We start from the raw sequence: 13,579 nt of genomic DNA, 5'->3' as shown, positions 1-13,579 counted from the left end.
GAAACGCCAGAACTCGATTTGTACCGATCGAGGTTTAACGGAGTTACTGTCGTAAAAAGTAACCTCCTCCCTTTAACCTCTTGGGCACGACATTTTCTTGAACGACGCGCCACCTATAGTGGCTCAATCTAGTAGCTCGCTCTAGTGGCTCATTCGTTCACTGTTCGAATTAAGTGATCGTTTTCATATTTTGTTTCACGCTATTTTTGCCTTCGCAACTTTTTATAACAGTGTTAACAATATACAGAGTGTACAGTGTTTGTTTTGATACGCCAGTGTCAGTATCGTTCCAATGTGCCCGCGTAGAGAACAGTATTGTCCCGTGCAAAATTCAGCCGTGCCTAAGAGGTTAAGTAGTATTTGAGTCGTTGATCGGGAGAAAAGATTTGGCGCATTGTGGTCGTCGCGACACGCTCGACAAGCCCGCGTACAAGGCGACAGCCACGACGCGATTAAGCGACCCGTAGCTCTGATTATCTGTCGTTTTATGAATTTGTTTAATGATATGCATTATCGTGTATCGTCGTGCGCGCAGTAACGCCTGTATTTACGATCGTGCGCCGGGGCACCGTATTCGCGGCGTTTCCGAGATTTACTCGATAAGCCCGTTGACGCGTTCAATTCAGACTTATGAACTAGACGAAGGCATTCACAAGCGGAGTTTCTTCGCCGCGTCGCACGACACGGCCGCAACAATGCCAAGCCAGCCTCTCGTGTATGGATCCCGGGATCCCAGCGTCATAAATTTCTCGTCGTACTGTGAACTTCTACGTATCTGATACGTGTCTCGAATTTCCCTCGGGTCTGAACTTTCGTCCGATGCTGGTTAGAGAGTTTACACGTATTTTCGTTCGACACAAAAGGTACAAATTGCGAACGCTTCAAATGTCAGCGCTGTACGGGGGACCCCCGAAGCTAGGCCGTGTCGTCCTACATTTACACGTTGAATTTCATGGGGCAAAAGCGACCTTTGGGCTTCCGCTTCCGTTCGACTCGCATCTTCCGCCATTTTGCTGCTCGAAATATTCAAACGCTTTAATTCTACATTTCTTTTGTATTTTCTCTCGTTGGGAATGTATCCGCTGGATGGCGTGGCGATCTAGTATGCATTTTCTATCGATCAATGCTCGCCCGTTCAGTTCTGCTACAGTTGGTTACCATTAATTTGTATTCTGATATCTCTAACAATGTCTTTTGCTATCCCAACGTTGGGCTTTGAGAATCGCTGCTCCGCGCGTCGGTACCGCCGTGTCGAGCAACTATTAATAACACAAGTCGCATTATGCACGGTTATCCGTAATTAACGTAACAACTGCCGTTAAACGAGAGGTGGCTAATAACGTGGAGGTACATTTTGCGAGGAAAGCGGCTATTTTTAGAAGGAAAGAAAGTTACTTCGCCAGAGGAGGGGGAAGTTATCTCAGCCGGTCGGTATTGGCTGTCGCGCGGTGAAACCTACCTTTTTGCGTCGAGGGGAGGGGTCGAGGGGGAGGGGGAAAAATGGCATCAAATACGTAATAACGATAATTAATGACCGGCTGTGTACAGGAAATGTCGTTAAAAGGAATGCCCGTATACTCGTTCGCGACGTTATGAATGTACGAGCGCGCGTCGGTGCACTTGCGTTTAGAGGACGCTCGCTTCATAAATTTCTTCGTTACTTCGCGAGAACGTCGCGAGAGGACTTAACATGTCGCCGACTTACGTATCCTCTCGTTCGACCCTTGAAGACTTATCGAGTACATAGATCCGTGCCCGGCCCCGTACTCGTCGAGTTCTCGTATATACGCCGTTTATAAATCTGTCGTCGCAGCGGTTGGCGACTCTAGCGGACGACCTCACGAGGAGCTCTCGACTGGGTTTGGACCCACGTAGAACTCGATCCGCGGACCGTGGCGACTGGTTCGGTTCGCTCGAAGTGAACTGGTTACCCGAAATTGATGGGACTCCTAAACGGTCGGCGGACGATGATCGAGAGGCGTTTTGCAGCTACGTGCATACACGTCTCTCGACGAGATCGTATCTTCGCGAGAAATTGCGTTGCGTCACCGTTCGCGCCGATATCCCGACGTTTCAAACGCGAGACATTTTCTGGCGTTGTTCGAACCTGTCCGCGACACGATCGCTCAGGTTTCTGGTGTCTTCGCGTGCCACCGACAACCTACGGGCGTATTAATCGAAACGCACGCTGAACCGCGCGACAAATAATCGTCTATGGTCTATAGAAAATCGAAACGATGTCACGAGGCAATTGAAAAGTTCGCCGCGGAATTAAATCATTTTTAAAATTCGTATTCCCGCGTGCAACATCGGTCCCGTCGACGTTCCATAAATCAACGTGTTTGCGTAAAATTAAACGCGCGAGCGTTTTACAAGAACCGCGGTGGCGTGGGTTGTAAATAATTCGCGGGCTCCGTTTCCTTCCACCGGAGAGGAATTAATTAGGACTGGGTCGAGTGTACGAACACATTGACTGCCAGACCAAACCTCTTGAATTGTCCACGAAATCGAGACTTTATTATTGGACAACTGGAAACTAACCCACAATTTGTCATGGAACTTATTTTTACAGCTTCGTTAAAATGCAAGAGTTCCATTTAAATTTATTTTCTATAATATACAGGATGTTCGGCCACCCCTGGGAAAAATTTTAATGAGAGATTCTAGAGGCCAAAATAAGACGAAAATCAAGAATACCAATTTGTTGATAGAGGCTTCGTTAAAAAGTTATTAACGTTTAAAGTTCCGCCCGTACTGAATTTTTTTTCTACAAAGTGGGTAGGATTTCGGGGGTAGGTCTATTCACCAAAAATGATTGTAATCGACTCTTGCAACCGAAAATAATTTTTGTAGAACGATCTGAAAAATTTTTTTTCGCCGAAAAATTTCAGCATCTACCCGAATTTTTTTCTCGAAAGTGGGTAGGATTTCAGGGATATGTCTATTCACCAAAAATGCTTATAATTGATCCCTGCAACCAAAAATAATTTTTCCAGAGCTATTTGAAATTTTTTAATTTAATTCGTTAATAACTTTTTAATGGAGCGAAAAATATCGACGTTCTCGTCTCGGAGTAACTCCGCCATTTTGAAAGATTCGGTAAATCGCAGTCGAAAGCTCCTTTTACGTTTTTTGAAGACCCCAAACGAACAAAAAAAACTGCCAAACTTATTTTTAGACTCTCCAGGGTGGCGTTGGTCCGTTAATTGAATTTTCGTCGATTCGCCGCGCGAGTGGGCGTAAGGTATAATGGACACGCGGAATCGGGAATGGAACAGCCTTGCGTCATTAGCCACGATAAAAGTATTCCCTTACCGGTACACCACACCTCCTGTCGACAGCTCACAGACGCGAGAAGCACGCTAGGCGGTTTCACGAAGCGCCTGGCTCGTTTCGTTCTGTTTCAACCCTGCAATTTTGCGTGAAGCGAGATCGCGCCGTACCTATCGGCCCGTAATTACACGCTTCAACGACCTAGCGCCTCGAAAAATAACCTATAAACCGATCCCCCCCTCTAGGAGGGAAGATTCGACGATACCGAGCTTCTCCTGGGCGTTGCCTGCTAAATAGCAGGTTTTTTTCACCGAGTTCCTGGAAAAATTCATCTGAAAATCTATTCACACCTGCAGCGTCAATTTCGCGGCAGTAAACACTTCCACCACCCATTCGTTGTGGTGATCCACTCATAAAAACGCGTTTCTTTGTTTCACTTTTAGGCAATTACAAAAATATATAATAGGTTTATCCTTTTGCTTTTTAATTTACCTTGAGGAAATAATAACCAGACTGAGTTTCACTGTAAACACAGGTTTAAAATTTGATTCGTTATTTATCACAATTATTTACATTATTTACTTGTAAACACAGGAAACGGCATTAAAAGCTACTATTCCACGAAGATTTATGTAAGATAGTGACTCTTCCGACAATCATAATCAATTCGATTTTGTCTCACACGTGGCTGTTCTTTCTCTTTCCTACATATCCAATTTAAAATGGGTTTTTAAAAGGAATACGATAAATTCACATACCTTTTATCGTATTTCTTTTACAAATATATTTAAAAAATTTTACGACGATTCTTTATATCGCGTAGTCAGGTGAAACAAGCGTCGATCGATGCGAGCAATAAGTGTTAATACGAGTGGAAAGTTGCACGTTTCTTTGTCCGTCGATCGATCATTAATGCGGATGGTCTGGTAAAATTAAAGCAACGCGAAGACGCGTTTGAATAACGAATAAGCGATCCGGGTTACTTTCTAACAGCTGAGAAACACCTGTCAAATTTATCGACGTCAAGTGGCCTGCTCGTGATAGGAAAAGCGCGGTAATTATCCGCGATCTGTCGTTACGTGCGCGGGTACATCAGTTAGTGCAAATAGTCGACAGGTGTTCGATTCTTATTCACTTGGAATTCCTGGCAAGCTATTTATTTTGCCCAAATTCCAGAACGAGTTATATTCATTTTCTGAAATTAATTATTGCCACTCAGTACCACCCAATTTTTATTTGAAATATATTCCCACAGCACGTACGATTTACGAGTAATTTCAGATCGTCGTGTTGTATAATACATAAGCACGGTAAAAGAGTTTTTTAACGTTTCCGAATAATTTCGTTCGTGCTCGATCATCTTCTTTCTCGTCATGCCGTCTACCTACGCGCTGCATTTAAATACAAAAATCGTACGCTTAATATAAACATCAGGTCGATCCGTTGCTGTACGGCCCGGCAACGGCGATCGTCGTTTTTTGGCTGAAAATCAGCGACCAGATTTCTCTGCACGCGCGATTGAAAAGCTCGCGTACAGCTGGTGGGGGATTATGTTTGAACAGAGAAATTATATGGATGATGAATTGCTTTTCACTTACGTAAACCAGTTTCTGCTAAAATTAAGAAACAAACGAGCAGTACTTTCATACCGACCTGGTACCAACGCGAAGACGTGTCGGAAACAGTACACCCGGAGGTGTTAAAAGCAATTTAAAATTGCAACACGTTTCTCTTAAAAACCAAGAAAAGTAACGATAGCAAAAACTTATAAACAGATGTATTTTTATCCGGGTATTTGTGACTGTCGTCAAATATTTTACGCGTCTAATTCTTTTTTATTTTCGTTTCAGCCGTAGTCGTGCGGTATTTGACGAGGCGGTACATCGGCGAGTACAGCTCCACCAGCGGTAAGTTCAGAAACTATTTCGCTAAGAACCCGAGCGTTTATTGCATCCAATATTTTTGCAAATTAACGAGCCTCTGTTCGGGCAAAGGTATCAGGAAAAAATAGGCGAATCACGAACACACAGATATTGAATTTTACATTAGTAATTCGAGATTGCGTGTCTCGAGCGAGACGATCAGAGCAACGGCTACAAAAAATGGCCGCCACTTATTCGATCGCGCTCAACCATTTCGCGTCCTGTCGCAGTTTACGCTGCCCCGATGGCCAGATCGGTATCGTATGGATAATGGCCGAGCTTCGACGTTCAAGGAATCGTTTGACTACGCGGCAGTCACTTTCTTTTTCCCTGCAGTTTCGCCCGTTCGAAATAACAGTCCGGTTCTAAAAGTAATCGTTGCGGTTCGCGAGTACAAATTGAACGATCGCGCGAATGGGTCTGTAAGGGGAGAACAACTTCTTCCCCGCGGAGTATCGAATTCTCGGAATGCGGATCGCCGTATGAGCGCGATTATCTAGACTCCTTACTGCGAGTTCCAGTTCCCTTAAGCTATGCATACCAAGGGTCGTGCCGGGGCAATAAGATTTTCAAGAAGATTTGCGTATCCCAGTATTTTTTTTCCTTCAACGAAACCCTGTTGGGTCTATCGTGTTTCGCGGCAACAATGCGCGGCCCAAAGAATGGCGAAACATTGCCAAGTATTTTCGGATGGTGAATCGGCACAGAGTATTCCTGAGATACGTGGGAACATTTTAGGAACGCATACTATCGTAGGTCAAGTAAAACGGTAAAGACAAACATTTATTCGCGATAAAATAAATATTGAGTGCATGAAGCAGGATAATCGTCATTTTTAGTATGATTATAGAATTCAACACTGAACAGCAGTAAAATAAGTTCGTACGTGTGTCTGATTTTTCTTTGTTCCTGAGATACGTCAGGGTTTGTCTTTCAGTATTACTTCCCGGTAGTCTAACTGCATGTGGCTATCTATAAACACTGCTCGATGTCTCATGTACAGCCTTGTTGTCTATTCTCTGAACGCAATCTTACTGCGTTCTATGAATCATTTCGGTTCATTCTCCCGACAAGAGCACTGCTAGGTAATTAGAAATAGAAGTTGATAGCGACGCGCTATTCTTATCAAGATACACGATCTAATTCTGGATCGATCCAAGTCATCCAGTGTCTGAGGAGTACTAAAGAACTTAATTTTTTTCGAGATAAGATATAAGGAACGAAGCTATCAGAAGTCACTTAGTTGTATACATACGTAGAAGGGATTAAACACTGACGACAGTGAAATACTATGCTGTTATGCATCGCGAGTACAGGTCATGGTCCGCACATTTGGACCCTAGTTTACACAAGTATGACGCCATTAAAAGAGAACGGGTTTAACTTCGATTAAATCATAGTAATTCCGTTTAACGTAAAAAATGGAAAAATTAGGATCAATTTCTGGCGTCATCTTGTACAACAAATTGGAAAACTCGGTAATAACGATGGATAGCGTTACAATGCACGGGTTCCTTTGCTAATATTTCGAGGCATAAGAATTCGTAAAACGTATAGTTTCCGCGAAATCCACGTCGCGCGGGGAATAGTAAATTAGTAGGCATGACTTAACGTAATGCATTCGTCAGAAAACGAGTAGGTGAAATCGAGCGATCTCTATTATTTACCGAAGTGAAAACCGAGACGAAGTCGTAGGCCTGGTCGCCATTGTAAATCGCGGCCTATTATACGCGCGAACGCGCGCATCGGTCAACGGTCGGCGGCGCGCGCAACGCGCGGGAATACGAATTCGTCTGGCAATAACTGGGTCCCTCTAGCCGGTTATTTTTCGTTTACTTGGTTCTCACGGCCCGTGGAACGAATCGCCGACTGTTCGAGCCCGAGCGACGTCGAGCAAAAAGGCCCCGGCCTAATGAAAAGGCGTCACGTAACCCCGCGCGTGTGTTTTCGAGGGGACGATAATAGCGAGGCCTGGTAGCGCGATTAACGAAAGCGATCTATGAAATGGACCATTGTACTGTCTCGAGAAGTGAATGACACCGGCCGGTGCGGCTCGGAGGAAATTGAATTCTCCGCGAGATCCGCGACGCGAAAGATTGAAATAATGCGGGGCAATAGATAACGCGATTGTGCTGTCCTACGGCCACCGGCGGCAAGGTTGAGTCACGTGGGAGTATTTCGCCTGGCAGGTTACTCAAAATTTGCAACGAAATCAGCAAGTTCCCATCTCTCGACACGCTCGACCGCTCTGTATTTACAACAATTTATTATTTATCCGTTTCGAAACGTTCGAACGTATTTCTCCCGCGAAAGAAAGTCTCGCAACTGCGAGACCCATCGCCGAGACCCATTATTTTAGTCGCTTAAACGCGAATGCTGCCGCGATAGACACCGTTAGCGAAAGAACCGTACAAACGTATGATTATACCATTGTTTCGAGAGCCCAGGCTCTTTGCAACCGAGTTTCACATAGTTGCATCGAAGAGCCGTGTCGGACGGGGAAGAGAAATCCTAGCCGGTTAACTCTCGTACACGCGAGCGCTACATCTCAATCGCCGACGTGTTCCGTTCGCGATTCATTCCGTCGCTCACGAAAGCGTCGGTTAATCGCTGACGGAGGGAAAATCGCGGCAAATGGAAGACCACCGATCCACGCATCCACGGAGCACCACGGATTTTTATAGCGCCTCCAACTGCGTGGCGGACGCGAGCCTTCTTCGCGGCAGGTTTCCTCGTAACAGCTTAACGACTCCCAGCATCCAGAGCAAAAAGAGAGAGTGAAGGCTGATTCTCACCAGCGCTGTCATTGCCAAACGATAGCTAGAAAGACGCATCGATTATACGAAAGACTGTTCGAAATAATTTATTTCAGCAAAAAGTAGCTGGGAAAAAAATAATATGGAGATTGGTAACTACTTGTACTGTACGTTCGCGAAGAGTTGGCAAATGAAAGGAATGCGGGTTTGATTGGTGTTCCCCACTAAGTCGCGTGTCGCTATTGGCGTCGTACTTCTCGCGCACGCGCAGTAGCTCTTTACCCCTACAGCAGGGGCCATTTTGACGTAAAGTTAGTAAAGTGTTGTATCGTGCTGCTCGGTGGGAATCGAGCTTAACAGAGAGACAGAAAAGAACGGAAACGCGCCGTGAAAATAGTCGCGGCACCGATGGCCGGGCTCTAATTCAAGGGTACCAAGGGAAAAAATCTTAATCATGGCGCCTCGCGAGATACGACGAGATCTCGAGGGCATTCTAGCGGTTACAGAAATATACCGAGAGAGAGAGACACGAGCAACCACGGCCCCGAAGAGGGCGGAGATTTAAACACTCGATATGAAATAGAGCCTATGGGGAGGGCCTGCAGAATGCAGATCTCTCTCATAACTCATGGCAGGCTACCTTGCCATAATAATTGCCGTGCACGCTCGTGGATGCATAAGCTATGAAGCCCCGTGGATGTCCGTCGGTGGAAAAAATCCGCGCCGGGCAGGTGTGTCCCATCGTCGTCGGTAGCTTTTTCGCCCGCGAGACAAAAACAGAGATACCCTTCGAATTTATGGGGTAAACGAATTACAATTTTGCTGAAATCGTTCAATTCTTGATTAAATTTTCTAAAATCAGTAGTCGCGTAAATTGTTATTTATTTAGGTTACCAGAGTAAAAACTAACATGCCTTTTAATTTAATTTCCTAATAACTGCCTGGAAACGAGACGATATAGAACGAGAAGAGTCCATAAGGTGTTAAGAGTCCCTCAAGATTTATGGAGCGAATAAATGCAAATGTTGCTTAAATTTATACCTTGATCATCGTTGACCCTTCGTCTGTGGGTGTTCGAACTGGTTTCGTGCAAAAATTAAGGCTGTTTTCGTGCCAGCGTTTGTTCGTAGGGGACGGTTGTACCGTTAGATAAAACTTTCCGAAGGGGCGACGTAAAGAAAAGTCCCACGGATCCATTGCTCCGTAAATAGAGGCTAATAAAAGGTGTAACTGGACCTTTATTTGCTGATATCTTTTTACATAGTGTTACACGCGCGTACTGTTCGTCGTTGGAGTATACTGTTCCATACAATGAATAATAAGCTTCTTAAGGTATTAGTAAGCGCAATAAATTTGAATTGTCGTGATACGTTGGCGAAGTGGGTTCCATTTCATCCGTATCGGAAAAGTGGGTGTGGTGTGTATGCTTCGGGTAACTAGACATGTGTCTATACCGTTAACGTTGGATTATTATGAAACTGCGAAGCTGATACGACGATCCTAAAGATCGGGATCGGTGAGTTTTTACTCTGGGCCTGTCCTGACCTGTTAGGCCAACTAGCAATTCCGATGCAAGAGTTTTTTCTAAATTACAATTTAAAATCAATTTATTTCCGTGTAGCTTTCTCTGTTTGCACACTTATAAATGCTAACTTTGCAAACTGAAATAAACAAGAAAAGACGTAGTCAGAAACTGCAAATGATGGAAGGGAAGGATTCAGATAATTCGACTGTGATAAACGGAACGATTCACTTAAAGAGCCTCAGGTTGGAGACTTCGATGCCAGAGACACTCTGTCTTCCATTTTGACACGAAAAACGTCGCCGCACCACCGATAGACGCTCAGATCGAACGAGGGAGTCCTTTCCAATAAGTAGCCCGACGTTCGTTCGAAATCCGTCCGCATAACGGTGGTACGTGATCCATCGATCCGCGGAGTGATCTATCGATCGATCGGGATGCACGATCTAATCTAGTCCCCGTGTTTCTCGTGGACCCGCGGACAAAACGTACCCAACCGCGAAACGATCGACAATGCGCTCGGTGGACTCGCTTTCTAAATCATTGTCTGGAATTATTCCACGCAATGAACAGCGGTGAAAGAGATTTGCATTGTTAATCGAAATCGAAACAATCACAAAGCGGCGGCGGCGGCGGCGAAAGATGAGGGATATCGATTATTCGTTGCGCCCCCGAACGTCACAGGGTCCCGCGCTGTTAGATCGCCATTATCTATTCACTGCCATGGATCATCGACCTCGTTCCTTCCAGCATCGAGAAATCAAATTTAATTTGTGCCCCCCTGATTGACCATTACTTTCTATCCATGCAGATTGTTCTACGGGAACGGCAATCAATTGTAGGAAAGGCAGGTTATAGTCGAGCGTCGATCGAAGATAAGCTTTCGCATGATTGATGGAAAACCGATGGGAATTTCTGAGCGACAGAAACGATCGGTTCATCGCAACGATTATATTTTTCAAATTACAGTAAAATAAAAAAAGGATAATTGGATTATACCTAAGTATACATAAAGTGATAAAAACGAGGAATTGGACCATTTTTATGGGGTCACATATTATATTTTCGATAAAGAATTTTTTTCTGGAAAGTGCGTAGGATTTCAAGGGTATGTCTCTCCACCAAAAATGATTGTAATTAACCCTCGCAACTGAAAATAATTTTTTTAGAACGATTTGAAATTTTTTTTTTTCGCCAGAAACTTTCTGCATCTCCTGTTTTTTTTTTTTTTTAATTCGTTTTTAATTTTTAATAAGCACAACCGTGGATAACTTCTTTATTTGTGTGAAATATAATCCGTAACATTTACCAAAGAATAGTCGGGGTTTCAAAGGACAAAATGGTTCTTATACCGATAATTTTATGATTTCTCCGTTTTATGGGACAGTCCACAGACTTTCTGAACGATTTTCTGAATAATTACTTCGGAAACAGACCGTCGAATGAAGAAGACGTGGTTGAAATACATTAATTAGGCGAGTCGTACACGCTATGGTATCCCCATATCTAGACATGTCTATTATAACTTTCCCATTGCATGTTGATTAAAAATAACTATCGTTTCCTGGTCGCTTCACATCTACGTGCTTTTTTACTCTCTAGAAATAAGTATTGAGTTGGGAGAAATAATCAATTTTGAAGATATTTTAACTCGACTTTTTCATCGTCGTATTTAACTTTTAGACTTGAGTAAAGCTCGAGTAAAATAACTATTGAACATTTTGCAGCCCAAGTATCTTGATTATAAAAAAGTATTTAAAAAATATCGTAGAAAACCTTCAACTGTTCTAACGTTTTGACTCGACCGACTCGCTTGGGACACCCTGTACATGGAACAGAAAATAATTGTCGCAATGAACGGGCAACCGAACACATTCATACCGTGTGGCTAGTGGTTCGATCTAGTTTTTCATCGATCGTTACGGAGCATTGGCTTGTCGTGGCGCTGACAGCGTCACCGGAGTCAACTTTAAGGGGTCGATTAAGCAATTATCCCTCTCTTCGATCGTCGCGACGTACAACATTATCCGCTTCCTGGTTACGTCCACTACAGATTACCCATAATTTTCCCAGGAAATTAATTAATACCCATCGTTAAAACAGCTCTCTTGTATTTCGATGTCTTTGTTTTCGATCCATGTCAGCGCGTATCGAAGAAAGATACGACAAACAATGATTTCCGTGCAGCGAATAAGTTTAGAAATCGATAGTTTTTAGTCATGTCGTGGCCCGATAATATGGATTAAAACGATTAAAATTCCAATATATTTTTACTCAGATATAAATCCGAAGGATAATTTATCAGTTGGTTGCACGAAATGAAAATGGAAATTAGTAGCCACGAAACGAATGAAAGAGATCGGAGATAAATCGCGCGATACGCGTTACTGCGAAACCGATAATGTATATCATCCCGTTGGCAATTTCAGGAATTTCACGCAAGACGGGCTTTCTTGGATCTCGAAATTAAATTTCTATTAACCCGCCGGGATTTTTCCGCCGCGATAGGCCGTCATCATCGAATCACCCACGCCAGCCCCGAGGAAATCGACGGTCCCGCTTTCACCGTTCGAGGGCGTTTTCTTGCGGAAAAAGCCGAAGTCGCTACATACAGGGTGTATCGTAACAACGACGATCATGGAACTCAAAAACAACGAAAAAATTCGTGGCGTCCATTTTCCATTCGGTTTCTAAAAAATAACGACTCTGATCTCGTTAATGAAAACAGTTGGCGCCATCCGATGTATACTCTGTATCGATCAATTTTCGTCGAGAACTTCTTTTGTTGGATGGTTGGTGAACGATAGAAAAATCTTGTATAGCAAAACAGAATATTGTAGGATTTTTATAAAGGATTGGAGGAAAATGAAAAATTTTAATGGGGGATTCCTGAGGCCAAAATAAGACGAAAATTAAGAATATCAATTTGTTGATGGAGGCTTCGTTAAAAAGTTATTAACAATTAAATTCAAAAATTTCAAATCGTTCTGGAAAAATTATTTTTCCTTGCGGGGGTCAATTGCAATCATTTTTAACCCCCTCACTCTCACACGCGATTCAAACTAAACTGAACTGATCGTCATTTACTGTATCCTTCACTCCTACAGTATGATTTAATAAAATTAATCCGAAGAACGAACGCGACTATAAGGCGAAGTTACGGAGTTGGGAAAATCTAATTGCGAAAAATGGCCGCGTGGTTTCGCAACCGCCTGAACACTTTCTTGCGCGACAGACTGTACACACACCGATCGACGGAGCTTACGGCGCTCACCGTAGCCGCGAATCTTCTTTTCGTCCCCCTTTTCACTCGTTTCCCGCGGCGATCGGCGCCGATAAACGGAATTTTTCGAGGATAAAGATCGCTTCCACGGGACGCCAGGCGTCCGTTTTCGAACGGTCGCGGCGCAAAAAATCGTTTGAAACTTTGACACATCGCCGCGGTGCGCGGATAATTGTCGGCGCGCGGCGCGAGATTCCCTTATCTGCGGATAATTTACATCCGCCGATCGCATCGGGCCTCCGGTAGCCAACATGCGATCGTATATTTTCTCCGACGCGCGCGTCACGCGTGAAACCAATCGAAATGCACACGCAAACTGTCCCGATTAGCGCCCCGTGACTTCGAATCTCATTCTCTGGCGCAACACAGATTCGCATATGATTCGACGTTAAGAAACTCTCGATCGTCTCGAGAATGTTCCACATTTTTTTAACGCATTCTTTGCGTTGAATATTCATTTATTAAATAAATACGACAGAGTTTCGATTTAAGTATGTATTTAATTAATGTAGTTTTACAAAACGAAAGTGATTTTCTTAGCTTGACGGTTTTCTGCTAAGCTTGTGGCCCGGAAAAAAAGTGTCCTCAGGTAGTACTGACCTTTGCAAGAGAGAGGACTGCATCAATGGATATAAATTTTTAGTATAAATACATGCATGCAATGCTTATTCTCAACACTTTTTGTCAATGTATAACGTGGAGCATAATTATTTTATTTTAAGATTAAAATTGTGGGATTAATCTCGATCAATCGAATAAATAAAAGCTCGAAATTTTGCCCGATCTCTGGGCGGACTGTACGCCGTCGAAGGCGTTTATCAGC

General features: G+C 43.7%; 1 protein-coding gene across 2 annotated transcripts in view; it reads left to right on the top strand.

The window, feature by feature from the left end:
- The window catches only part of LOC143346426 (ras-related and estrogen-regulated growth inhibitor), an 85,054-nt gene that overhangs the window by 12,084 nt on the left and 59,391 nt on the right, over positions 1–13,579 (top strand). For both annotated transcript variants that reach the window (XR_013080419.1, XM_076774501.1), the window contains exon 3: positions 5,124–5,180. Coding sequence is in view for 1 of the 2 variants with exons in the window: in XM_076774501.1 (XP_076630616.1) it covers positions 5,124–5,180 (57 nt within the window). In the remaining variant the exon portion in view is untranslated. The remainder of the gene's footprint in view (positions 1–5,123; positions 5,181–13,579) is intronic.

This window comes from Colletes latitarsis, chromosome 10 (genome assembly GCF_051014445.1).
Source record: "Colletes latitarsis isolate SP2378_abdomen chromosome 10, iyColLati1, whole genome shotgun sequence".
NCBI classification, from domain to species: Eukaryota; Metazoa; Arthropoda; class Insecta; order Hymenoptera; family Colletidae; genus Colletes; species Colletes latitarsis.
The sequence above is the reverse complement of the archived record's forward strand: the minus strand, read 5'-3'. Positions and strand labels throughout refer to the sequence as shown.